Source organism: Trachurus japonicus, chromosome 9 (assembly GCF_045865225.1).
Source record: "Trachurus japonicus isolate A0001 chromosome 9, Traja_1.0".
Lineage (NCBI taxonomy): Eukaryota > Metazoa > Chordata > Actinopteri > Carangiformes > Carangidae > Trachurus > Trachurus japonicus.
This window is the reverse complement of record NC_140915.1, coordinates 19903965-19925917: the sequence shown is the minus strand read 5'-3', so window position 1 is coordinate 19925917 and position 21953 is coordinate 19903965. Positions and strand designations below refer to the sequence as shown.

Sequence of the window (21953 nt, the reverse complement as noted above, 5' to 3'; positions counted from 1 at the left end):
ACCCGCGACGCCCCGCCCCTCGCCCTCACTAATAGGCTATTCACCAATCAATATGCATCGCATAGACTTGGCTCAAGTGGTCGACCAATGCAGGTGGATTATTCTCTGCTTAGTCAGGAAGCTTGAATAGTGGCACAGGGCCTAAAACCAAAATGAATTTATTTAAAATATATATATATATATATATAAATAAATAAATGAAAAAATATATATATATATATATATATATAAATAAATAAATGAAAAAATATATATATATACCTATATATATATATATATAAATAAATAAATAAATAAATAAAAATAAAAATAATATATATATACATATATATAAATAATAGCATACTGACCAAATGAAAAATGTCACAAGCCAATTCCAAGTCACAATCAACATTTGTTTGAATATTGCTTCCTATAAAGTAAAGTTAACTTTTATTAATCAGTAAAGACAAAAAAAAAACACATGATGCCATTCACTAATATTAAAATTCACTAATTTAAATTCCATTCATGTTGACTGTGAATAATATTGCGCAACATACAAAAACCAGGTGTTTTCAGTAGCAGCTAATTTATGTTCTCCTCTATAAACTACTGTGTGCTCCAGCTACCTAGCTTCCTACATTTGAGGTTATCATTGACAATATATAATATACAAATAATGCAAATGTTAAAATGTTGTTATTGTTTCACAGCCAGTGTTAAAATTGGCTGTTTACTTAGCTAGCAGACTCACTAAGAGCTTGCTTGAGCCATAATTGGCAGCTTCTTAGCATGCTAAATACATTGGCTACAATTAGGCCTAATGGAAACAGAAGCAAAACAACTACAGGGTAGCCGCTGTTGGAGCCAGCTCTTGGCAAAACACACAACATAAGACCACCAGTGTAACATAAAACAAATGATTTTCTAAGAAAAGGAAAAGAAAAAATGTCAAATCTCAAACCAGCTGTCTCCTATTACTGGAAGGCCTATGACATTAACTACAGTCGTTTTATTTTTTAACCTGTCATTATTGTTAGTGACTGTAATAGTCATGTTAACTTTAACGTATTGGTCTTGATACAGGTACAGTAGTTTCCTGAAGGCCTATCATGAGAAGTGATATGTCTGCTTCATTTAAATACAAATTTGAGCAAGTAGCCTACCGTAATTATCTCAGTTCTGTTTGGGAATCATTTTTCATTCAGTAAGCCCTTACCCTTAACTTTTCAATGTCATGATACAATCTGAATGGGGAATTTGTATGTTTTGTGTAGGTGTTCATTGCATGGCTATCATAAACAGAATCTTGGCCTAAAGTGTCAGTCAGTGCAAAAATAAAAATGAATGTCCTGCTTTTTCCACCATAATCATCTGTAGTTAGAATTTGGCAGAACCTGATTTCCTTTTATGGATCATTACATAAATGAACATTCATTTGATATTCATAAAGTAAGCATATAAATGTACATGTAGGGTATTGTAACATTCAGCTCCATATATTCCATGTGTAAAATTAGATCACCATAGCTCAAACGTGATTAAGCTGTGTCATTCTCATTTGCAGCATGAGTAAGGATATATTTTGCACAATGTGCTTTAGCTTCATCTAGTGGTCAAAGTGGAAAGTTCAATAGGCTACGTGTCTCAAAACATAGAGGAGTAGGGAGAATCTTTTAAAATGTACCCTATATCAATGTTTCAGTATTAATGTGTAACAGTAATTAGGCTATGTAGAACAGGAACCACTTGGTAAACTGATTAGAATAGATTATTTTACAGACTCAAGTGTCTCAATGGAAATGAGTCTGCTACTTTCACTTCCACAACACATTAGGAGCATGCTGTTAATCTGTTGAAGTGCATTTGACAGTAGCCTAAATCAGTTCTCCTTTCAGCACATTGGACCAGGTCCAATATGTTTTACAGACACAAGAGGAGATATTTTTAGGTTAACAGTGAAATATTGAGAGACACAGCCGGACAGGCCGACAACAATGAGCCAGGCACATAAAGACAAACAGAAAGGCTTCTGTTACACCACTGTGAATAACTGTAACAAATCATCGGACACAATGACCACACACTTTATTACAGTTATTAATAATAAACAATGCTGATTGACCAGAAATTGTCATCATGTCCTTTGGTTTTGAATCCTTGGGCCTGTGGCTGGGTAAATACAATATAGTCTCCCTATATGTATTCATATTAAGCGCCAATTGCATGGCAACTGCATAGCATAAAGACCTCGCCCTGTTTTTTTTACCTTCACATTATGTTGCCAGTTTTTCAAAATGTTGCTTGTTTCACCTTTTGCCCCTGCTTTGGAGAATTAACTGTCCATCTTCACAGTTGACTATCTGTCATTTTATACCCAGCTTCGCGTGGTGGAACTCACATGATTCATTTATTTGGTTCTGAATATTAGGCTTTTTTACTCTGAGGTGAGCACGACTAGTGAACTGGTGAACTTGATAATAAAATCAAAACGTCTAGTTTACATGCACTGCACAGACAAGAAAGGTGTGCCTTGCAGAGACTTAATCCATCTGTAAATATGACAAAAATATATTTTACATGTTTTCTAAATCAATACTGAAACATTTCCTTTACATGTAATTGTCCCATTGTCAAACATACAGAAATAAGATTAAACTGATGTTGCACACTAATATAACACAAACACAATTTCAAATAGGTCTCGGTTTCCTTTTCTTTTTAAGTCGCACAGTACACCCTTTGTTCAACTTAATTCCGCCCTAATGATTACGTAACTTTGGCGCCTCTGAGCCACCGTTTCCTTTCCCTTTAAATTGACCAGAAATGTAATAACATAAACAGACTCCTCAGCGCGGGAAATGGGCCATCTGCTCATCCGCGGTGTGAATTAACCGCCCTTCTCTCTCATTGGTCCGTCGCAGCCGAACCTGCGCTGCGCCCGCCGCCATTGGCCAATCTGGATGTCAGCGTGCGAGTGCGCGCGTCAAGCGTTTAAATCTCATTGGACGAAAACGTCTCGCTCGGTCAACCCTTTCTGCTTCGCCATTGGTTAACGCTCTTCCTATGTAGGCGTTTACAACCACTGCCATTGGCTCCTCTCCGTGACACGTAGGGTGGTATCCCAGGCGCTGATTGGTCCGCTGCTCGAGCGCGAGTTGCAACGCGGGACAACGCTCCTGTGGGCGCACACAGGTCAGTTCAGACGAGCCGCTCGCAACAAGAAGAAAACTCATCATCACCTTCATATCTGACTGGATCTGTTGAGGATACTTTGTAGCGAAGGACGGATCTTTTTTTTTTTTTTTTTTTTTGTTCCTCGTTGGAAATGAAGGACATATTCACCCCAGATTGAAAAGCCAGCCACACGATTCATAACTTGTACTTGCTTTTTTTTCTCCAGCACTCATTCAGAGTTGCAACTTTTTTTTTTACAGTTTCATTGCTCGCTTTTTGAGACAAAAACAATCGACATTTTGACACCCACACGATGGCCGACAAGCACCCGCATGTTATTTTCTGCAACGACTCGCCCAAGAGAGTCTTGGTGTCCGTTATCAAGACGACTCCGATCAAACCGAGAAAAGCGGAAGCCCTGACACCGACGAGCCCCGGCTTCAGCGACTTCATGGTGTACCCGTGGAAGTGGGGGGAGAACGCCCACAATGTGACCCTGAGCCCGGGCTCGGTGAGCGGGGCTTCATCCCCTACCGGCACCCAGACAGCCCGAGAAGCGGACACGGCTCCCTCACCTGACCAGATGAAGGTAGGAGGCTCGTTTCAACCGTTACACGGTGCTCACAAGGCGGCATGACTGCAGGAGACTAACTCTGCCTTGAAGGAGCAGAACAGAAAGTATAAAGTTACTTCTCTATTGTTAGAGCTCGCTGACAATACAGCAGTAGGCTACATTCATAACAACATTTGCAACACTTAAAACATGTAACTACTAATAATAACACCAGTTGCTGTGAGATAAAGCTGCATGCGTGATTATCCCTATGGCTTATCTTTTATAAAACACAAACTCTCTCAAACTGAGTGGCCAAAGCAAAAATAATACAACATAGAGATAAATAGAAGTGAATTATTTAAGTTGGGGCTACTTAAAGTTGCGAATTTATGTTTTGCCACAGCCTTAACATGGCCGATATTGGGAGTCATTTAAAAAAAACGCCCGCGCATTAGGGTGTGACATGGTGGATTTTAAACCCCGGTTACTTCCTGAATCTGGAGCAGCTGCTTATTTGTGACGCACAGTAGCGCGCCAAAAATGTAACCGGATGTGAATGATTTGCACCGGTCAAACGTGCTGCCATGCAACACGTGAGCCCATCATAGGAAATTATGACTGATTTCATCTTCATATTGCATCGAATATATAATATTAGCGGTAATAGTACACATATGCATAATAAAAGCAGTATAAACACAATTTGCCAGTTTGAATTGTGCTTTCTTCCTTGTCTCTTGATGTATTATTATTATTATTAATAATGACAATAACAAAAACATGATAATAATTACTAATTAATTGATGGATTAATTCATTAATATTCATATTATTATCAGTGTACATACAAGTGTTAACAGTGTTTTTTCTGTGGTGGCTTTTGAATTGAAGTAAAAAACATTATGTGCTGTCTTGCTTTCAGGATGGCATCCGCAGAGGCCGTCCACGGGCTGACACTGTGCGAGAGCTGATAAGCGAGGGAGAGACCTCATCCAGCCGCATCCGCTGTAACATCTGCAACCGAGTATTTCCCAGGGAGAAGTCTCTCCAGGCTCATAAGAGGACACACACAGGTGAGAGAGACAGCGAGGCAAACAGGTGCCTTGAGAAAAGAGGTTGTGATTGCATAATGCTCCTTCCTGCATTACCAGACAAAGGGAAGGTGGTGCAAACACCTGTAACAGTAGCAAGCTGAGCAGAATGTGGCACAATTATGTTAATCAACATTTTTTATGGTGTTAGTGTTCACATAATAACTACACACTGAATGACCCTAACAGTGCTGTTACCTTAATGATGATATCCTTTCTAACCCCCCCAGGAGAGAGGCCCTATCTCTGTGACTATCCAAACTGTGGGAAGGCATTTGTCCAGAGTGGTCAGCTGAAGACCCACCAGCGGCTGCACACTGGGGAAAAACCCTTTGTCTGCTCAGAGAAAGGTGGGTCCTCAGTAAGGAGTTGAAAAGTGTTTTTTAGCATTGTTTTTCTGACAAACAACAAAGTCAAAGTTTGTGAACTTTCAGTTTTAGGGTACTTTCCGCTGTTATGAAATGTGGCTCAGTTTCTGTGACTATTTCGAGGTTTAACTGGCTGGGTTTTATTTGGAAAGTACCTGGGAAACACAACGCTGATTGTGTAACTAATTGTAGTAGCTGAAAACTACTACTACTTATCCGACTCTTAACAACAATAAGATATATTCATTATTTGTTTCATTCATTTTACTGTGAGATCATGACAGCAGTAAACCACAAAAAGGTCATGCATAACACATTTTAGATTATATAAAATCACAAAGAATGCATGACCTTTACTGTATTACTGTTTTTATTCATACTTGCTGCTTTCTGTACAGGATGTGGCAATCGGTTCACCCATGCCAATCGTCACTGCCCCAAGCATCCATTCTCTCGTCTGAAGAGGGAAGAACCAAAGGAGGGTCAGGGGAAGGCCCAGTCTGTGGATAACAAGGCTGTGGCAGAGTGGCTGGCAAAGTAAGTGAATACACAAGACGGCCCATACTGTCACTTTAAAGGTGGACCAAGCAGTTTCATTAAGCATGCAGAGGACAGCTCCTTCTGCCTACAATGTATGTTAATAATATAATCTTCTGTTTTTTGCAGGTACTGGCGAACCCGAGAGCAGCGTGCACCCACGACCACCAAGGTGAAGCCGCAGGGCAAGGCGAGAGCAGAGGACCAGGAGCAGCAGGATCCCATGGAGTTTCTCCAATCGGATGAAGAGAACGGGGAAGAGGAAGACACCGCAGAAGAGGAAAAGGGCAACCAGGGAGGAGCCGCCAAGCGCCGCCTCCAGGAGCAACGAGAACGCCTCCACGGCGCTCTGGCGCTCATCGAGCTGGCCAACAACCTGTCTGCCTAAACCCCCGACCCACCTCCTGATCCTGGACTCCCATTCCATTCCCCTCCTATCTCAGTTCCCAACCCGCCTTCCTGTAATATGTGCTGTAGCTAAAAAAAGAAAAAAGGAAAGAAGAATCATTCAGAAACACAGATCGAAGTTTAGTTTGTTCTATCAAGTTGTGAAACCGGACTTTGAGACAGAATTGGTCTGAGATCAGTGTTACGCACAGTTTCATCAACCCACCCCCCCTCCTCACAGCACCAGGAAGGCACAAGCTAAAGCACCTTATTCAGCTTCCATTTTATTCTTTTAGGCTGCTATAATTGTAGATTTGACTATATGAAGAATGTCTCTCTCTCTTCTGTCTTCTATAGGCAAAGAAAGAGTACCTTTTATGTTTTTTTAATTTGTTTTGTTTGCACTTTGATGGTAACGAGTTTTGTAAGTATATTGTGAGTGTAAGAGAGTGTGTATGACTAATGTATATATGGATTAAGCTCAGATGGACAGAACGATACAGGGTGTTGTCAAACATAGGAAATGTCAAGTTGCATTCTGACTTTTCAGATGACCTCTCGACACGCTCCCAGGGTTTCATCTCCGGCCTTGTAAAGCACAGTTTCATTGCCACTGGTGACAGAAGTGGCGGTGGAAATGGGACTGAGAAAGGTTCAGATAGTTACAGCCTCGCCAGTACAACTCTCTCTAAAAAAATGTTGTGAGCAAAGGTGGACGAAAGGGAGGCAAAGGTCCTGACATGTGACATGGTAACTCTTACATGCGAATGAGAGGTGATCATTGCAAGCCTAATCCAGAGGTCTGGTGAGCCACAAGCTTTTTCCAAAAAAATCCAAACTTTTACAGCTTTTCCATTTATCTCTATTTATCCATAACCACATCTTCCTGACATCATCACGGCGACCACCTTCTGTCCTCTGAATATTGTACCAGGGGTAAAGTGATCCAGAAAACCTTTCAGGACATGCTGTGTTTCCATTTTAACAACAGTTTTACTTACAGATACAAGGATTTTGGATAAAAACCTGCAGGCCAACAAGATACGTTCCACCCAGACAGGAGACGTTTGACAATAAATGTCAGTCACCTCTTATATTAAAAGGTGGCAGACCAGGTCTAATGAGGCCACAAGATTGTTGCAGTGTGGGGTGCGTCTGTCATCTCATTTCAAAGTTTAAATTATGAGGTATTTATTTTTACCATATATATTTTTTATCTGGCTAACATTTTGTTCATATGTTTGAGAGCACTAGAATCATTTCATGGGTAAAGGGAAATTTGTTTCCGACTTTAAAAGTCTGTCGCTTAAATTTAGACACCCCATTGGTTTTCAATGAAGCACTTACACCCACTATTAAGTTTTGGATTAAGCTTGCAATGCACTGAAGATTAGATCTGTATCAAGTGTCCAGGAAATGGCACCCGTTGTTTGTTTTATAAACTGATTTGTGTAGTGCTGTTTTTTTGTTTTGTTTTATTTTTTTAATCTTACACGCAACACTACATCCTTCAACACTGTATGACATCTCTCACAACTGCCCTGCTCCTGGTTGTTTTCCGGAAACATGCACCACCACCACATAACAACAACCTGTCACTCGAGCTGTGATATTTCAGTCTGATTTACAAATTTACCCTTAATGAAGTTGCAGTGAAACTGGAAAAGCCAATTATTAATTGTTGATAATCAAAACACCAAATGATCTATTGTACCCAGTTATAGTATATTTTTGAAGCATTGCTTTTAACCCTTAGCCTATTTTGTGGTCTGAGAAAGATTATGGCATTTAATATATATACACATTGTGTTTGTTAGAATATTCAGTGTGCACAATTATACGAGAGCTTTTAAGTTGAATTTTAGTTTCAGTCCCCCCCACCTTCTCTAACATCTTCCAACAGCTTTCATGTTTGTGACATGCATAGAGTGATCCTGCTTGCTTGGTAGATATTTTATTACACATGTTAAAGGTAAGATTTCTCTTCTCTGACAGACTGTCCACACTGTTGTTGTACTTGTTGGTCTTCAATAAACATTCACTGAACCCTGGACCCGTTTGTTGGTATGCTCTGGATGATTTAGCAGTTGAATTAAATAGATAGCACCGGTATAATGTATCAATAGAATTCCCTTCATTTGGTTTGAATAAATATTACAATGTCGCAGCAACATTATGCTCCAATATGAAGCAGAACAATGCCACCAAGTGGTGAGTGTTATAATACGTCCATTTAGCTGGTGGATTGCCTCTGTGTTGAATCTTCAGTAATATGAATCTTTAGCTCTTGTGCTGTGTCTGTGTTTCCTCCAGGTGTCGACTTGCTGTTAAATGTGAAATATGAATACGCTAGTCCACCTGACATACTGCAAAGGAAAAGATAAACACAATCAGCTGTTGGGCCAACAAAAATACAATTTATGTATGCTGTTACTCAGGCATGTTTGACTTTTAGTCACTGATAAAACATTCATGAAATTGATTTTGTATTTAAGTGTCCAACCCTGTACACAATGGAAATATATTTCACAATGCCACTGCTAAAGAAATAGTGTGGCTGCATATGTGATCATTTGATGAAATTCTTTTGACAGTTTCCACACAATATGTTGGTGACAAGCTATTATTATATTACAAAATATATATAAATATAAAACATTAAGCCTACATAAATACAAATGTGGAAGGGAAAACACATTCTTACCAAATGCTGAGGCCTAGGAAGTTGGTCCAGGAGAACAGATAGTCTCCACCCACAAAAATGCCAATATATGCTACTGCAACATTCTGATGAAAAGTTATGAGAAGGATAGGAAGGACATGCGAGATTACAATAGGCCTACTTAATTACACATATTTGTACAATTCAGTCATAGGCCTAAAAAACACTTATTAGTACTATTACTATTCTTAGAGTTATCAATTTGGAGGGTTGTCTAACCTTGGCGGGGTTATGCAACGTGTGTTCATGTCTAAATATAGTGTTCATATCAGTGTGCTCTTACCTTTATTGCCCCTACCACTGTGGTAGTAAGTGCAGAGTTATAATAGCTGCACAGGACTATGGAATACATCAACACAAACCTGGAAGAACAAAGCAAAGTCTTAAGAAATTGTACCGACTGAGGCAGTGATGTAAGAGCTGAGCTACGTTTTTATGTCTAATCTTTAGAAAATCAATGTGTTTTTGAAGAGTAACTGAAGAGTTTGAACTGAATTATAACGACATACCCCATGAAGCAGGACATCAAGAAACAGACAACAAATGTGCCTTTAACCCAGTCCTCAAAAGCGACTGCCTGTGGATCAGAACACATACACATCAGTCATGGCAGGAAAATCATCCACAAGCACCCAGAGAGACAATCTGAGATTGCAGTTACCGTGTGTACCTTGTGTAAATCTCCAGTATATGCACTTGCCAAGAGAGTGGGGATGACAATGATCACAGCATTGTAAAATAAGACGCCATACTTCCCAAGGCCCTTATTAAAAACAAGAAAGAAAAAAAAGGGTGGGGGTTTAGACATTATATGACCGAAGTCCAAACTACAGACAACATTTGTGAAGATTCCTGTGATACAAACTCAAAAGTAGTTGCTTTTACTGTGTTTACATTTGACTTTTACACTACGGAGCAAAGATCCAGCTGTTTCCCACATGTACGTACATGTATTTGCTACTAGAGAGACTGGTGTTTTCAAGATACTGTTTACTTTAGGGGTGGATGAACAAACTCAAAGCCACCGCCATATCAAGCCAAAGTTAAAAATCTGAGCACCAAGTCTGTCCAACAAGTCTGTCATGTTTTTAGGACAAAAGAAAGGAACAAAGAAACAAGTTTGAAATCGCCCTTGTTTGGCAGGATGGCTGTGCAGTGTTACATTCTGCTATGACCTCATTCTTTTTCTGGTACTTGGCCCTTTCCAATGGCCTTTGACTGTTCAGAAACTATCAGCAACATACAGTGTAAATCATCTACACACAGGATGTACAGAGGGTTTTACCTCACTGCCAAGTTTCTCTTTAGTGTATACGCTGTTGGCAGCAGTGAAGGCATCGTTGAGCAGGATGAAGGTGTAGCCCTCCACATCGAAGGCCAGGTCAGAGCTACCAATAGAGGAGAGGGGAAGATCAGGGGAAAGAAGAGATGCCTAGTCTGCACCGAATCGAATCCTTCAAGCAGTCTTTAAATAATTTTACACTGAAAGACATAAATCATACCTTGCAGCAACAATGGCACCAAAAACTATAGCCATGACACTGTAAATAATATGTTTTGGAAATGTTTTCCTAGAAAGAGGAAGAAGAAAGGAATGCTGAAAAATTCAGATCAAAACCAAACAAAGCAAAGCAATTTGAAGACAATGCAATAGATTCAAAGACACTTCATGGTTGTTTTTGTATCTCCCTCTTTGTGACCTCTCACCAAAAAATGTTGACAGTCTCTTTAGACACAGAGTCACAGACTCCCAGGGACCCCTGACCCCTTGGGCCCAGTACGCCTGTTCAATAATTCACCCATGGGCATTGGTCTTTCCACTGCCTAATTGTACGTTGTTCCTCTACATCTTTTTTTACTTCTTTCCCTGCACTGGAAAGCCTGATCCTGTCTAATTCTGACGAACCCTCAATCTATGTAAGAGTGCAAAATCAAAGTGTTTCTTTGTCTTACCTGAGTACATATGCTTCCAAGATCATTGTCATTAATATGGTGAATTTCCGTAGTACTGTAAACATGGGTAAACTGTAAAAGATCACATGTTTTTGGAAAGAGCACGTAAATCAAGAGCACTGGGATATTAAGGGACCAAAAATCTGTCAATTGAAATAACAACCTGAGCTTTTTGGTGCTGCCCAGTCCTGTTATGTGGTTCCCGACATAGAGCAAAGGAAGAGGGAAAATCTGACAAGAAAAAGGTGTATAATGATGGATCATGGGAAAAAGAATAATTAATTGTGTGTGGATGATGAAAAATTAAAAATGTTTAGCCTACTTTAAAGGGAATACTTCTGTCAAAATCTTGAAACTGGACTGTTTTGGTCTTTTTTGCAGCATAAAGCACAACAATAGTGACGATCATCTGGAAGGAGCAAAGGGGAAACTGTGAAGTCAATCTGTGCGTGATGCAACAAGAAACAAACATCCACATCCGGGACATCTTACCTGGCCAATACCCAGACACAGGTAGGAGGGGAACCTGCAGAGACCACACATACAAAACAACAGAGGGGAGACAGAGACAGACACACACACACACACACAGAGAGAGAGAGGTGAATCTCAGACGCTTCCTCTGGGCGTGAGTCTTGACAGTGTGAATAACAGTGGTTGACAGCTCGACACAGCGCCACCTACCTGAAACTCGTCAGCACCGTCTTATTCACCAACGTTATCAGAAACGAGCTGCCGGCGTAAAACACAGCCGAGAAGAACTTGTGCAGTCCGGAGTGTTCAACAGTTACTTGACAGGCCTTGGTAGACATTATAATCCGCAATAAAACACCCGCTTGTAAGTAAATTAAATTAAATTACTTTTTCCCCCTCTAAGGCGGAGTAATTCCTGGTTTCTCTGCAAGTTTTGCTGGTGTTTCCTGTCAACCGATTGTAAACGCCCACACAGGAAGAAGAGACAAGTGGGTGGTCCCCGCAACTTTGCATTATTCAGAAGGGGATGCAACCAAAGTGTTATCAGGGTACTTCCTCATTATGACACAATGCAGTGTAATAATATAAAACACTTTGACATGAAATTAATGTAAAGCATACCTTTGTATCTATATACAAATTGTATGTATAGGCCTACTGTTCTTATTCTCATGTTTTATCTGTATAACTATAGTGATGAGACACAGTAGCCCAAACCCAGCAGGGGTGGGCAAACCTTTTTCCTAACAGGCCACAATGAGTTTTAAAATTTGATGGACGGGCTGGGCCACTATCAGATGGATGGAGAGTGTGTGTGAACTAAACTAACTAGAAATAAAAGGAAACTTACTGTACATCCAAATTACATTCAGTTTCAGTGGGAGCAGTCTTGTTGGTCACCCTTTTTTACCAGCGCATCAAAGTTTGCAGTTTGGTAAGAATAGTGGAAAGCTAGATGGATGAGAAGAATAAAGAGCTAATTTCTGATTATGAACTGGTTGGTTAAGATTATGTACATCCTATACGACACATGTACATGTAAAATAAATATCATAGCAACACATTAATATCAACTTAACGTAACTTTTCCAAAATATAGCCTACACTTATTTAAAGGCATGCAGATATCCTGTAAACACATAAAAAGTGATTCAAATTCAAATGTTTTAACAAAGGTATTTGTCATTCTTACCTTCAGTGGAGGTGATGGCCAAAGCACACAGACAGACGATCACAAATGCAACTTTCAGATTGATGATGGCAGAGCGAATGAGCGGAGGAAACTGATCCTTCCATCTTAAATATTGTCTCTGAACAAACAAACAAACAGACACACGCACATGCACATGCACAGTCACATTGTCTAGTGCTTGATGAGTGTGTGGTACAAGTATGTTACACACAGACACATGCTTTAATTTTGACTATTTTGTACCAATATTTGATGGGCCGGATTAAAAAGCCCAATGGACCTATACATTCACTAATGGTAAAAAATAAATATTAAAAGTCCCATATTTTGCACCTTCCTTGTGCCTTGTGTATAATTCAAAGCTTCGATATGTGTAGTACAATGTTTTTGTGGTATTAACAATCAATCTGTGTGGTTGTGACATCACAAAATTCAGTCATGATGGTTGTGCTATGTGGATTTCTGCATTACAGGCTTTGATACTTTCACATTATTTACAATATAGAGCACTTATACTTGCTTTATAAGAGAAAAAAAGAAGACATCAATACGGAACATTTAAAAGAGTATTAAAGGCAGAAAGAGAACAACAAACTGTTTTCCAACAGACATACCAGTTTTTATATCTTTTGTAGACTAGACTGGACTAGTAGGTTGTTACTCATTAAACAACACCTGTGCATCTCTGCTCAGCTTTAGACTATACAGCTCTCTGATGACTATGCCAAGTTAAACACTGACAGATAAAGTAGCTGTCACACTTTTGTGGGCAAGTAGGCAAAGCATGTTCTGTCAAACTGTGCTGCACCCACAAATCTGCTTTTTGGAAGACAAACTGCTTCTCTTAAATGTAGCTGGCTAGAGTCAGTAGTCTGAGCAGAAATTTTAACATGCTGTTGCTCAATAGGTGCGCCTGAGAGACTGATAATTATATGTATGGTTTAACAAAACAAAGTCTGACAATGTGCTGAAAGCCAAAAATCTGAATTCTGGTATTCAGAATCAGTGAGGCATTTACTGGAGTCAAGTGGTGGAACAAAATATCCGACGGCCCAGAAGATCTTTAGCAAAGCAAGACAGATTGTGTTACATTTCTGGGTCAGTTTCCTGAGCAAAAGTGTTTCAGGGGGAAGCAGTGTATCCAAAACGTGGTGCTGCTTTGCATGGACATCTGCAAGTCAGGAAGATAGGAACAAGTGACCTGTACGCTTCAATATTTCCACTAGAGGGTGCTATTGAATTGCAAAGTCTTCACAGCGGAACCGAAAGCATCTTTTGCTAACAAGTGGCAGGTGACCACATGCACAGCTTTACCTGCCTGTTTGAACAAAAATGACCTGACGTTGAGTAACTCTACTGTCCTGAGGCAAAATCAGCTTCCTCCAATGGTTTCTGACAGTTTGTGAGTTGATAGAGTCAGTGAGCTGAGAATGACAACAGAGCTGTGAGAGTTTTTTGTTTCTTCTTTTTCCTGCAGCCCCATCTGTCACTTTCTTTTCATACACTGTTGCTGTTGATGTCACTGAGCCTAATTGTGTTTTTTGGCTGTTTCGATTTTACCTCAAAGCTCTGATGAAGGAAATTAAGCTTTTAACTGCCACTGGATGAACTTGCTCTGACTCGTACGCCCATATTCTCTGAGAAAGTTTGTAGATTTATGTCCCTGAATGACTGCAGGGCTGATTAGTGTAATCTGCTGCTGTTTTTTTTTTCACTGTTATGGCAGGATTAATTATTTGTTACAATAACAGACTGAGTCCTTAGTCCTTAATGTGATTTATAGCTCGATGACATGATTGTTTATGAAAAGGTGAACCAGTGAATTCATGTGCAAAAATCAAGTCACATGTTATTTATACAGCATAAGAGAAGCTACACCAGGGTGATCCACGGATCAGCAAAAAGGACACCATGCATCAAGGTTGTTTTTCTTATATTGTCTTGTTATCAATGCATGTTTTACTTTACTTTTGGTTTGGAACTTTTGGATTTGTTGGCACTGTCTGGATGTAGAGACCATTGGCTGTTGCCTAAGGAAAAACTGTTAATTTGCACATTTACTTCATTCCAGTCCAAATCCCACATAAAAGTTCTTCATGTCTGGATTTGTGCACATTTTCTTTGATTATTTAACTGTCACTTCTTTACAACACTTGACGTCAGGTTTGATTCCTTTCTGTTACGCAATGGTGCAGAGCCAGTTGAATTTTATGAGAAAGTGAGACAATTTCTCCAATCAATACTTTATTAATTTTAAAAAGGTGCAAACAATTAAAATGTAATCTGGCAGGTTGAAACATTGGTTTACAAGATAGGTCTGACAACGACATCTTCTTTAAATGAGAATAAGAGAATTATAAAAATATAAAAGTAAAAATATACACAGAAAAAAGTTTTTTTTAGTCTTGATGAGCACCTGATTTTTTTTTTTTTTTTTTTTACAACTCACACTTTTTTACATCTCTCATTGGACCCAGATTGCAGAACTCCCAATTGCTTTGTTTCTAAAAAAAAATATATATACATCCAAAAAGTTACCTAGGTACAGTAACAGAAAGTAAAATAAATCAAATAAATGAGCTCAGTGCACTGGATCGTTGTGTCAAGGGAAGAATTACAATGTGGGTTACATCATCACCAGAGAACAAACCCATTTTACTTTCATTTCAGAAACTAGCGGGCGGGCGCCCCATGTTTAGAGGCTACAGTCCTCGCTGCAGGCGGCCCCGGTTCAAATCCCGCATCTGGCAGCCCTTCCCTGCGTGTCGTTCCCCCTCTCTCTGCCTCCCCATTTCCTGTCTCTCTCTAACGGTACTATCAATAGAGGCATGAAAAGCCAAAAAAATATACTTTAATCTACAGTGGTTTTTATATTCCTCACACATAAAGTTCCACCTATTAGTCTCTATCCATGGGTATATTTCATAGAGTAGCCTACATATGAGCATAAACCACAACATTGATGACAGTCTACACATCCCATTAAACTTTACATGACATTTCTTATTACAAAGTACAGGTTAATTCCAGTAATGTGAAGTACAAAATAGTGCCCTGCACATAATCAATAAAAATAAATCACAAAGAAATTCCCCAGATGAAAACAATCCCTTGTAAAAACCAGCTTTAAAGAATGGGACACAGTAGATCTTTCATCCCATTTTATGATCTCAATGAGCTGCTTTCAGCTTTTGGTATCTCTTTTCCATCAGACGATCCACCAGTGGCTTTAGTTTGCGATGGGCACAGATGGGCTTCTTCATGTCCTTTATGTACAATCTGTAGACACACAAAGAGACAGAAATGTGTTTTAGTTTCCTATCTTAGCTCATGAATAGACTGACGACGTAGACCAAGATCTGAATGAATGATCACAGTGAAGTGACTTACACCAGAGCAGAGATGTCACAGATACCGCCGCTCAGCTGTTCATACTGCCTTTCCACGTTCATCAGCATTTCTTTTCTGACCATCCTCCTTGTTTTGACACAACATTTTGGGATGCCAGCTACAATGTAAGAGGAAGAGCCATGGTAAGAATAGTGGAAAGAAACAGATTACAAGCATCAGTTTAAAGTCAACAAGCTGAAACTAAATGAAATGACAAAGCAGATGGATGAGAATAATAAAGAGCTAGTTTCTGATTATGAACTGGTTGGTTAAGATTATGTACATCGTATACGACACATGCACATGTAAAATAAATATCATAGCAACGTAACTTTTCCAAAATATAGCCTACACTTATTTAACGGAATGCAGATATCCTGTAAACACATAAAAAGTGATTGAAATTCAAATGTTTTAACAAAGGTATTTGTCATTCTTACCTTCAGTGGAGGTGATGGCCAAAGCACACAGACAGACGATCACAAATGCAACTTTCAGATCCATGATGGCAGAGCGAATGAGCGGAGGAAACTGATCCTTCCAGCTTAAATACTGGTGCTGAACGAACAAACAAACAGACACACACGCACATGCACAGTCACATTGTCTAGTGCTAGATGAGTGTGTGGTACAAGTATGTTCCACAGACAGGCTCAGACAAGTTTAATAACCACTAACAGAACTTTATTTGAGCTTGATTGAAAACTCTGTGAATTCCAAACGCAGACTCACTAACTATAGAATATGGGTCAAAGTTAGAGGTCGCACTGAAACTTTGTTATGGACAAATCCCTGCCTGAGTATTGTGTTGCAGCTCAGTCAAACACCGGCATAAAAATGAAAGAAATAAGAGATATCACCTATTTCAAATGTCAATTTATACATAGAAAGCTGTAAGTTGACCAAATGCTGCAGTGGAAAAAGACATTCCCATGCATTGTGTTCTCATGTGTGGTTGTCGCACATTGTCCAATTTCAAAAAGTAAATGATAGTAAAAATAAATAAATACATAATAATAATGATCAATGAAACTTTCCTAGGGGAACTTCCCTGGTTGAGCTGGTTTCTTTGGTCTTCTTTTTGGAACGTTGGTAATGTGGTAGCAGACAAAAACAATCTCTATAGACAGTTGGTTTGACTTTCAGCTTTGAGCAAAACTAAATACCTGGTTCCATGTAAAGCCTTCAATCCACAAGACTTCCTCTTGTCTAAGCAAGTAGGACATGTTTTCTTTGTACATTTAATCCGGGTGATTTGTTTAGAATTATAAAACAAGCTACTGTGGACTTGTCTGACCACATCGGATGCTTTATCAAAGTTACTTGACAACTTGCTTTTTCCATTTCAATTAGACTTTGGATGAAGTATCTTTTTGACAGCCACACTTGGACGTTTCACAGCAGTGCTTGTGACTCTGTGAAGTTGTATAAGCACTGCAGTAGGCTACTTTAATTTGGAAGGTTTTGGTCAGAAACCAAGGCGAAGGACAAAATAAAATCAGGTAATGGCTGATACTTAATGGAGTATGAGTAAGGGATTATCATGAAATTTGGGAATAACAAATTTCACAGTAATCAGTCCAGTAGTTGTTAAGACATTTAACCTACAACCACCAGTATGAATGTGTCTGTCTGCACTGAACATTATCTAGTAGTTATGTCTAAAGGTACCTCACTAAAATTCAGAGAGAGAGGTTGGGACGACCACAGCATATAGGACTAATTCTCTAGGTAGGAATCACAGATATCTGACAATCCATCAAACAGTTTTTTGGATAAAATTATACCATACTACAGTGGCCCTGAGGGATTAATTCACTGCTATCTAAGAATACACATGCAAACACACGTGCTACAAATCAAACATCTCTAGAAACACAACAGAAGAGTTTCAGGGATGAACCTGGCTAAAAGCTAATGTCAACTGTTTTTTCTTTTTTTTTGTATCCCCAGGAAAACTTCTGTTATCTTGTGCTGTGAGTGCTTGTTTTGTCAGTTTCATCAAGTTGTTTCCTGAATGCAGCACTTTGTCTCTCTCTACATGTGCTTTCAAAAGTTGCAGTGAGTTGAGCCCTAACAGCCACCATATCATTCTTGGCTGACACATCTTGTAAGAGTAAAACCACTATAAATCACAGAAACAAGTTGCAAGCTAAAATCTACACATGTTGTTTGAAACTACCACATGATCATGTGAATCTATGCTCCTCCATTACACACTCCTCTGTTATACAGCACGCAGGGGTGAAATTGAAAGTGAAAGTGTGTCGGCAACATATTATTAACGTTATTGATATGTTGCAACAAATAACTGTCAAAATGTGGGAGGTCCTGTCCCAGGCTGAATCTAAAGAACATCATTAGCCCTGGCAGATCCATTGGCTGTCAATCACCGCAATAAAAGGATTATGACAGCTGGAATCCGCTTTTGCTTCACCGACGCAGGTGAGACATGTTGATACACATCGGAAGAGGTGTGAAGGTGGAGAGACTGATGAAAGGGCTGCACTGACTCCACATCAAAACTGCGGTTTATTTAATTGCTGCAGCCACTGCGGTGTGAGCTGGCTCACTCAATCAACATTTTACAATAAACTTCCTTTGACTTCTACTTAACTTCAAGCACCAGAAAGCCCAACTTTTGCCTCTTCTAAATCCTCACATTTAGTTGACATACTGTGTCTTCTGGGAATTATAATTTATAGGATGACATCTCAAGTGAAATTAATCTGTTTCACTGTGACTTTCTTTTTCAAATTTTCACACGTTCTCCCTTTCACACAGAAACAGGTGGTTAGTTAAAACGTTACAGTGACTCATCATCAACTAAAGGTGTAATTATATTGAGCCTGAGGATAAAGTGAACAGACAACAGTGATTCTTTTTGGTGGCGATACATTTCTGTATTGTTTTTTCCCCATTTTCAAAATACAGTACAATTTCTAATACACAAGAAGTACCTGCTCAAGCTTATTTACAGAGTTTTCTGCTACAACTCACTCATTGGAAATGGAGCATTGAGGTGTCTGATTTCCCCCTCATATAGATTTAACTTTGTTTACAGTATGTGCATCAGTATATATACATATCTAAGTTGGGAACAAACATTAAAACATTACAATGATTCCTCCACCTCTGGATCTAGATAGAAGTCGTCAATCAGCAAACAAGTTGAGCACAATTCTCCATCTGTGACCAAATACTGTCTTTACAGAATCAGCACAGCAGAGAGGGTGGATAGAATAAAGTTTGACTTGGTATTTTATTGGTTCAAGGTTTGAATCTCAAAGTTAACAGTGGAACAGAGACGACCATCTTCATTTCTGCTGCACCTCCAGGCCCCGAGGAGCAGAAGAGCCTCCACGGATGGCAGCGTCAGTACTCGGTCTGTCCTCTGGAGGCCACGTGAAGGAGGCGGAGCAGCAGCTCTGCAGGCGATCTCCCCGCAGAGCCGTGGACTGGTTCTGAGGCCTCAGTCTCCCCCAGACAGTCAGAGTCCACTGCACAACTCTCTAAGAGGGAGAAGGAGGAGGAGTATGAGGAGGGGAGGGGAGGCGAGAGGAGATTAAACATGGACTACAGTAGTTGCTACCATATTAGACTGAACTCCCACCCAGCATGACAAACACACCAATCTGTACCTGAGTTACAGCAGAGTCCTGAGGCAGCACAGCGTCCTCCTTCAGATCCACAGGGTCTTCCTCCTGTCTGGCAGGGGGTGAGCAGGTAGTTCTCCTCCGCACAGTGAGCTGTTTCTGGGGAGCCGAGCAGGCAGCCGAGACCCTCCCCGCAGCAGATACTGGGGCCGAAGCAGCGGCCCCTGTCACCAGGACCACATGGCATACACTGGAGAATTGAATAGATTTCAGCATCACTCAGGTATCGTTTCTTTTTGTCACATTTTTTTTGGCATTGTGCAATGTTACCTCACATTCAATCAACACTGGTAAAGGACATGGTATTAGACCAAAAAGCTAATAATTAAACACTTTCTTCTACACCAGGAATCAAAAGGTTTAAGAAAACTTTAAATGCATCACACTATGCAGTTTCTGTTTCTTCTACAATCCAGATGTCATGCTGGTGTGCATGACGTCTCCAAACAATATCAGACACCCTGATATTGTCCAGTCGACAGACAACATCAAGACCATCTTGTAGTTTTCACACATAAATATTCCACAACAATATCTTACTGAATGTATTAATAACTATTTCACAGACTTAAAATAGTGTAAATTATTGCCTTGCCAAACCCAGACAATTACACAAGATTGTTATTGATAATATTATAGAATTTGAATGTGGTCTTTATGCTATTTGTTTAGTTTTTAGTCCATAAAATGACTGTTATTTGCCCATCTGAACCCCTACATCAGTGACATTCAATAAGATCCAATAAAAGTCTTAGTACACTGAAGCCCATCTACAATATAGGTAGCTATTGGCCCAACTTTGGACATTTCCAATCCAAGACCCCCAAAGGCATTAAAAACAAAAAAAAAACTTAACAAAGTCAAAGATGGTATCTACAGTAGACAGAAAGCAGAGAGAACAGGTAAATGAACCTCACCTGTCTGATCCCCGTCTCCGACAGCGCTCGTTTCCCTCCTCGGGGACAGTTCTGGATGTAACAGGCGGAGGAGAGGGCGAGGAGCAGTCCCAGGACGCACAGCGGGAACAGGGAGTGAGGCATCGTTGCTGTGTTTGTTGGATGAGCGCCGCGCACCTGTCTTGAGTGTAGGCTGTGTGTGTGTGTGTGTCCTCCGCCTGGCTGGGGGTGGGGGGCTGATGTCTGACCGATGTCCCGGTCGACTCCTCACTTATAAGCGCAGGCGGACATGGATCAGACAAAGCGACTGACACCCGCGTCTGACGTCAGCGCCGTGTGTAGTGTTCTGCTTTGCGCACACACGCGCGCCCCGAAGGCCACCGGCGCGCGAGGGGTCGCGGCAGATATGGCTCTGCATCAGATGTGTGCCATCTAACAAATGTACACAAGAACACAACGATGACAGCAGATGTTCTCTCTGTATTCACGACTGCGCCACTTATTTCAAAAATAACTTTTCTAAAGGCGGGGGGTGGCGGGAGCACATTAAAATGGCACAACATCAACAATTAATCGGAGTTTGTGGACAACTAATTAGATTAAGAGCAATGGGGGCACTGATTAAGCGCATTCAACGACGATCATGTACAGATCAGCTGTCAAACTTGCCGCTGCTCATCACGTATGTCTAACTTTTGTCACCTGATGGAAACACTGCCAACTTCATGACAACCTCTAATTCACACAAATTAGCTCTCTGAAGTAACTTAAGACTATTAGAGACCCTAACAGGTTTAGCATTTCAAATAAACAGAGACATTTTCAGTTTATAATTCTGTTTTGTGTCTTGTTGCATGCTCAGGGTTTCATCTCCCCAATTAGCTGTTGTGATGCTCATTAACAATAAGTGATAAATGAGCATCAGAGGCAGCAGGTGAAGGTGTGAAAGAGGTATTTAATAAGCACCAGAGCATTCAAGCCCTGTCATTTAATAAAAACATAATGTGGTCTCATCATGCATTACTGCACTCTTCAACAATATGAAAAATCTATCTGTAATCCTATAGAAAACTCCTGGTTCCTGTGAGAAATCTTAAAGGGATAGTTCACCCAAAATTCCAATTTCACTCATTATCTACTCACCGTCATGTCGACTAAGAGCTGTGTGAATTTTCAGAGTCCTCCGTGCCTTCTCTGAGTTATGGGGGGGGGGTCCGCACAGCAGTATTTGACCATATAATGGTTGTGAATGGATACCACTTTTCTTTGTCCAAAAAGACACACCAAAAAACATCCAAATACCTCCATACTGCTCGTCTGTAATCTCCCTCTTGTATTGAAGACCCGACATGAGAAATTGTTCCGAAAAAAATTAAATAAGTCTATATTTTAAGCTTGTTTGTAGCGGAAGCTCCCAGTGTCTCAGTTCACTGCTCTTCCTGTGTCAGACCGGCGGAACAATTTCTCATGTCGGGGCTTCAATACAAGAGGGACATTACAGACGAGCAGTATGGAGGTATTTGGATGTTTTTTGGTGTGTCTTTTTGGACAAAGAAAAGTGGTATCCATTCA

At 40.1% G+C, this 21953-nt stretch overlaps 4 protein-coding genes across 6 annotated transcripts; 1 reads left to right on the top strand and 3 right to left on the bottom strand.

Moving 5' to 3' along the window:
• The first annotated feature begins 3185 nt into the window (after positions 1-3185).
• znf367 (zinc finger protein 367) lies at positions 3186-8149 on the top strand. The gene is made up of 5 exons (XM_085786474.1): positions 3186-3748; positions 4638-4788; positions 5037-5156; positions 5573-5711; positions 5841-8149. Exons 1-5 carry the CDS (start codon positions 3473-3475, stop codon positions 6097-6099), a joined length of 945 nt encoding a protein of 314 aa, XP_085642600.1. The 5' UTR covers positions 3186-3472; the 3' UTR covers positions 6100-8149.
• Positions 6926-12203, bottom strand: slc35d2 (solute carrier family 35 member D2). Of its 3 annotated transcripts, none has more exons than XM_085786473.1 (12): positions 12103-12203; positions 11266-11299; positions 11096-11182; positions 10937-11004; positions 10774-10845; positions 10323-10391; positions 10106-10208; positions 9491-9583; positions 9330-9397; positions 9104-9182; positions 8803-8885; positions 6926-8464 (listed from the first exon to the last, which is right to left on the bottom strand). In XM_085786473.1, coding segments are annotated over exons 1-12 (891 nt in total). In that variant the 5' UTR covers positions 12105-12203; the 3' UTR covers positions 6926-8331. The 3 variants fall into 3 exon arrangements, with proteins under 3 accessions (XP_085642599.1, XP_085642596.1, XP_085642598.1); XM_085786470.1 differs by lacking the exon at positions 12103-12203 and adding an exon at positions 11458-11724; XM_085786472.1 differs by lacking the exons at positions 11266-11299; positions 12103-12203 and adding an exon at positions 11458-11720 and having other exon boundaries at positions 11096-11216.
• Positions 12204-15276: 3073 nt separating this feature from the next.
• ccl27a (chemokine (C-C motif) ligand 27a) lies at positions 15277-16416 on the bottom strand. Its single transcript, XM_085786475.1, has 3 exons — positions 16270-16416; positions 15830-15947; positions 15277-15718 (listed from the first exon to the last, which is right to left on the bottom strand). The coding sequence occupies exons 1-3, from the start codon at positions 16331-16333 to the stop codon at positions 15610-15612; spliced, it is 291 nt and encodes a 96-aa protein (XP_085642601.1). The 5' UTR covers positions 16334-16416; the 3' UTR covers positions 15277-15609.
• Positions 16417-19068: 2652 nt separating this feature from the next.
• Positions 19069-20556, bottom strand: avp (arginine vasopressin). The gene is made up of 3 exons (XM_085786468.1): positions 20403-20556; positions 19471-19675; positions 19069-19341 (listed from the first exon to the last, which is right to left on the bottom strand). The coding sequence occupies exons 1-3, from the start codon at positions 20523-20525 to the stop codon at positions 19205-19207; spliced, it is 465 nt and encodes a 154-aa protein (XP_085642594.1). The 5' UTR covers positions 20526-20556; the 3' UTR covers positions 19069-19204.
• Between the last annotated feature and the right edge of the window lie 1397 nt (positions 20557-21953).

Excerpts from the sequence above, each read along its gene's own strand:
- slc35d2 (XM_085786470.1), bottom strand. The coding sequence starts at position 11,585 with ATGTCTACCAAGGCCTGTCAAGTAACTGTTGAACACTCCGGACTGCAC. Across the intron at positions 11,005-11,095 it reads ACAGAAGTATTCCCTTTAAA|ATTTTCCCTCTTCCTTTGCT; the intron begins GTAGGCTAAACA and ends TTTTCTTGTCAG. Across the intron at positions 8,465-8,802 it reads TTCCTAGGCCTCAGCATTTG|TATGTCAGGTGGACTAGCGT; the intron begins GTAAGAATGTGT and ends TTTCCTTTGCAG.
- ccl27a (XM_085786475.1), bottom strand. The coding sequence starts at position 16,333 with ATGGATCTGAAAGTTGCATTTGTGATCGTCTGTCTGTGTGCTTTGGCC. Across the intron at positions 15,948-16,269 it reads GGCCATCACCTCCACTGAAG|CTGGCATCCCAAAATGTTGT; the intron begins GTAAGAATGACA and ends CTTACATTGTAG. Across the intron at positions 15,719-15,829 it reads TGTGACATCTCTGCTCTGGT|ATTGTACATAAAGGACATGA; the intron begins GTAAGTCACTTC and ends GTGTGTCTACAG.
- znf367 (XM_085786474.1), top strand. The coding sequence starts at position 3,473 with ATGGCCGACAAGCACCCGCATGTTATTTTCTGCAACGACTCGCCCAAG. Across the intron at positions 4,789-5,036 it reads TCATAAGAGGACACACACAG|GAGAGAGGCCCTATCTCTGT; the intron begins GTGAGAGAGACA and ends TAACCCCCCCAG. Across the intron at positions 5,712-5,840 it reads GTGGCAGAGTGGCTGGCAAA|GTACTGGCGAACCCGAGAGC; the intron begins GTAAGTGAATAC and ends TGTTTTTTGCAG.
- avp (XM_085786468.1), bottom strand. The coding sequence starts at position 20,525 with ATGCCTCACTCCCTGTTCCCGCTGTGCGTCCTGGGACTGCTCCTCGCC. Across the intron at positions 19,676-20,402 it reads CGGAGACGGGGATCAGACAG|TGTATGCCATGTGGTCCTGG; the intron begins GTGAGGTTCATT and ends TCAATTCTCCAG. Across the intron at positions 19,342-19,470 it reads AGGACTCTGCTGTAACTCAG|AGAGTTGTGCAGTGGACTCT; the intron begins GTACAGATTGGT and ends TCTCCCTCTTAG.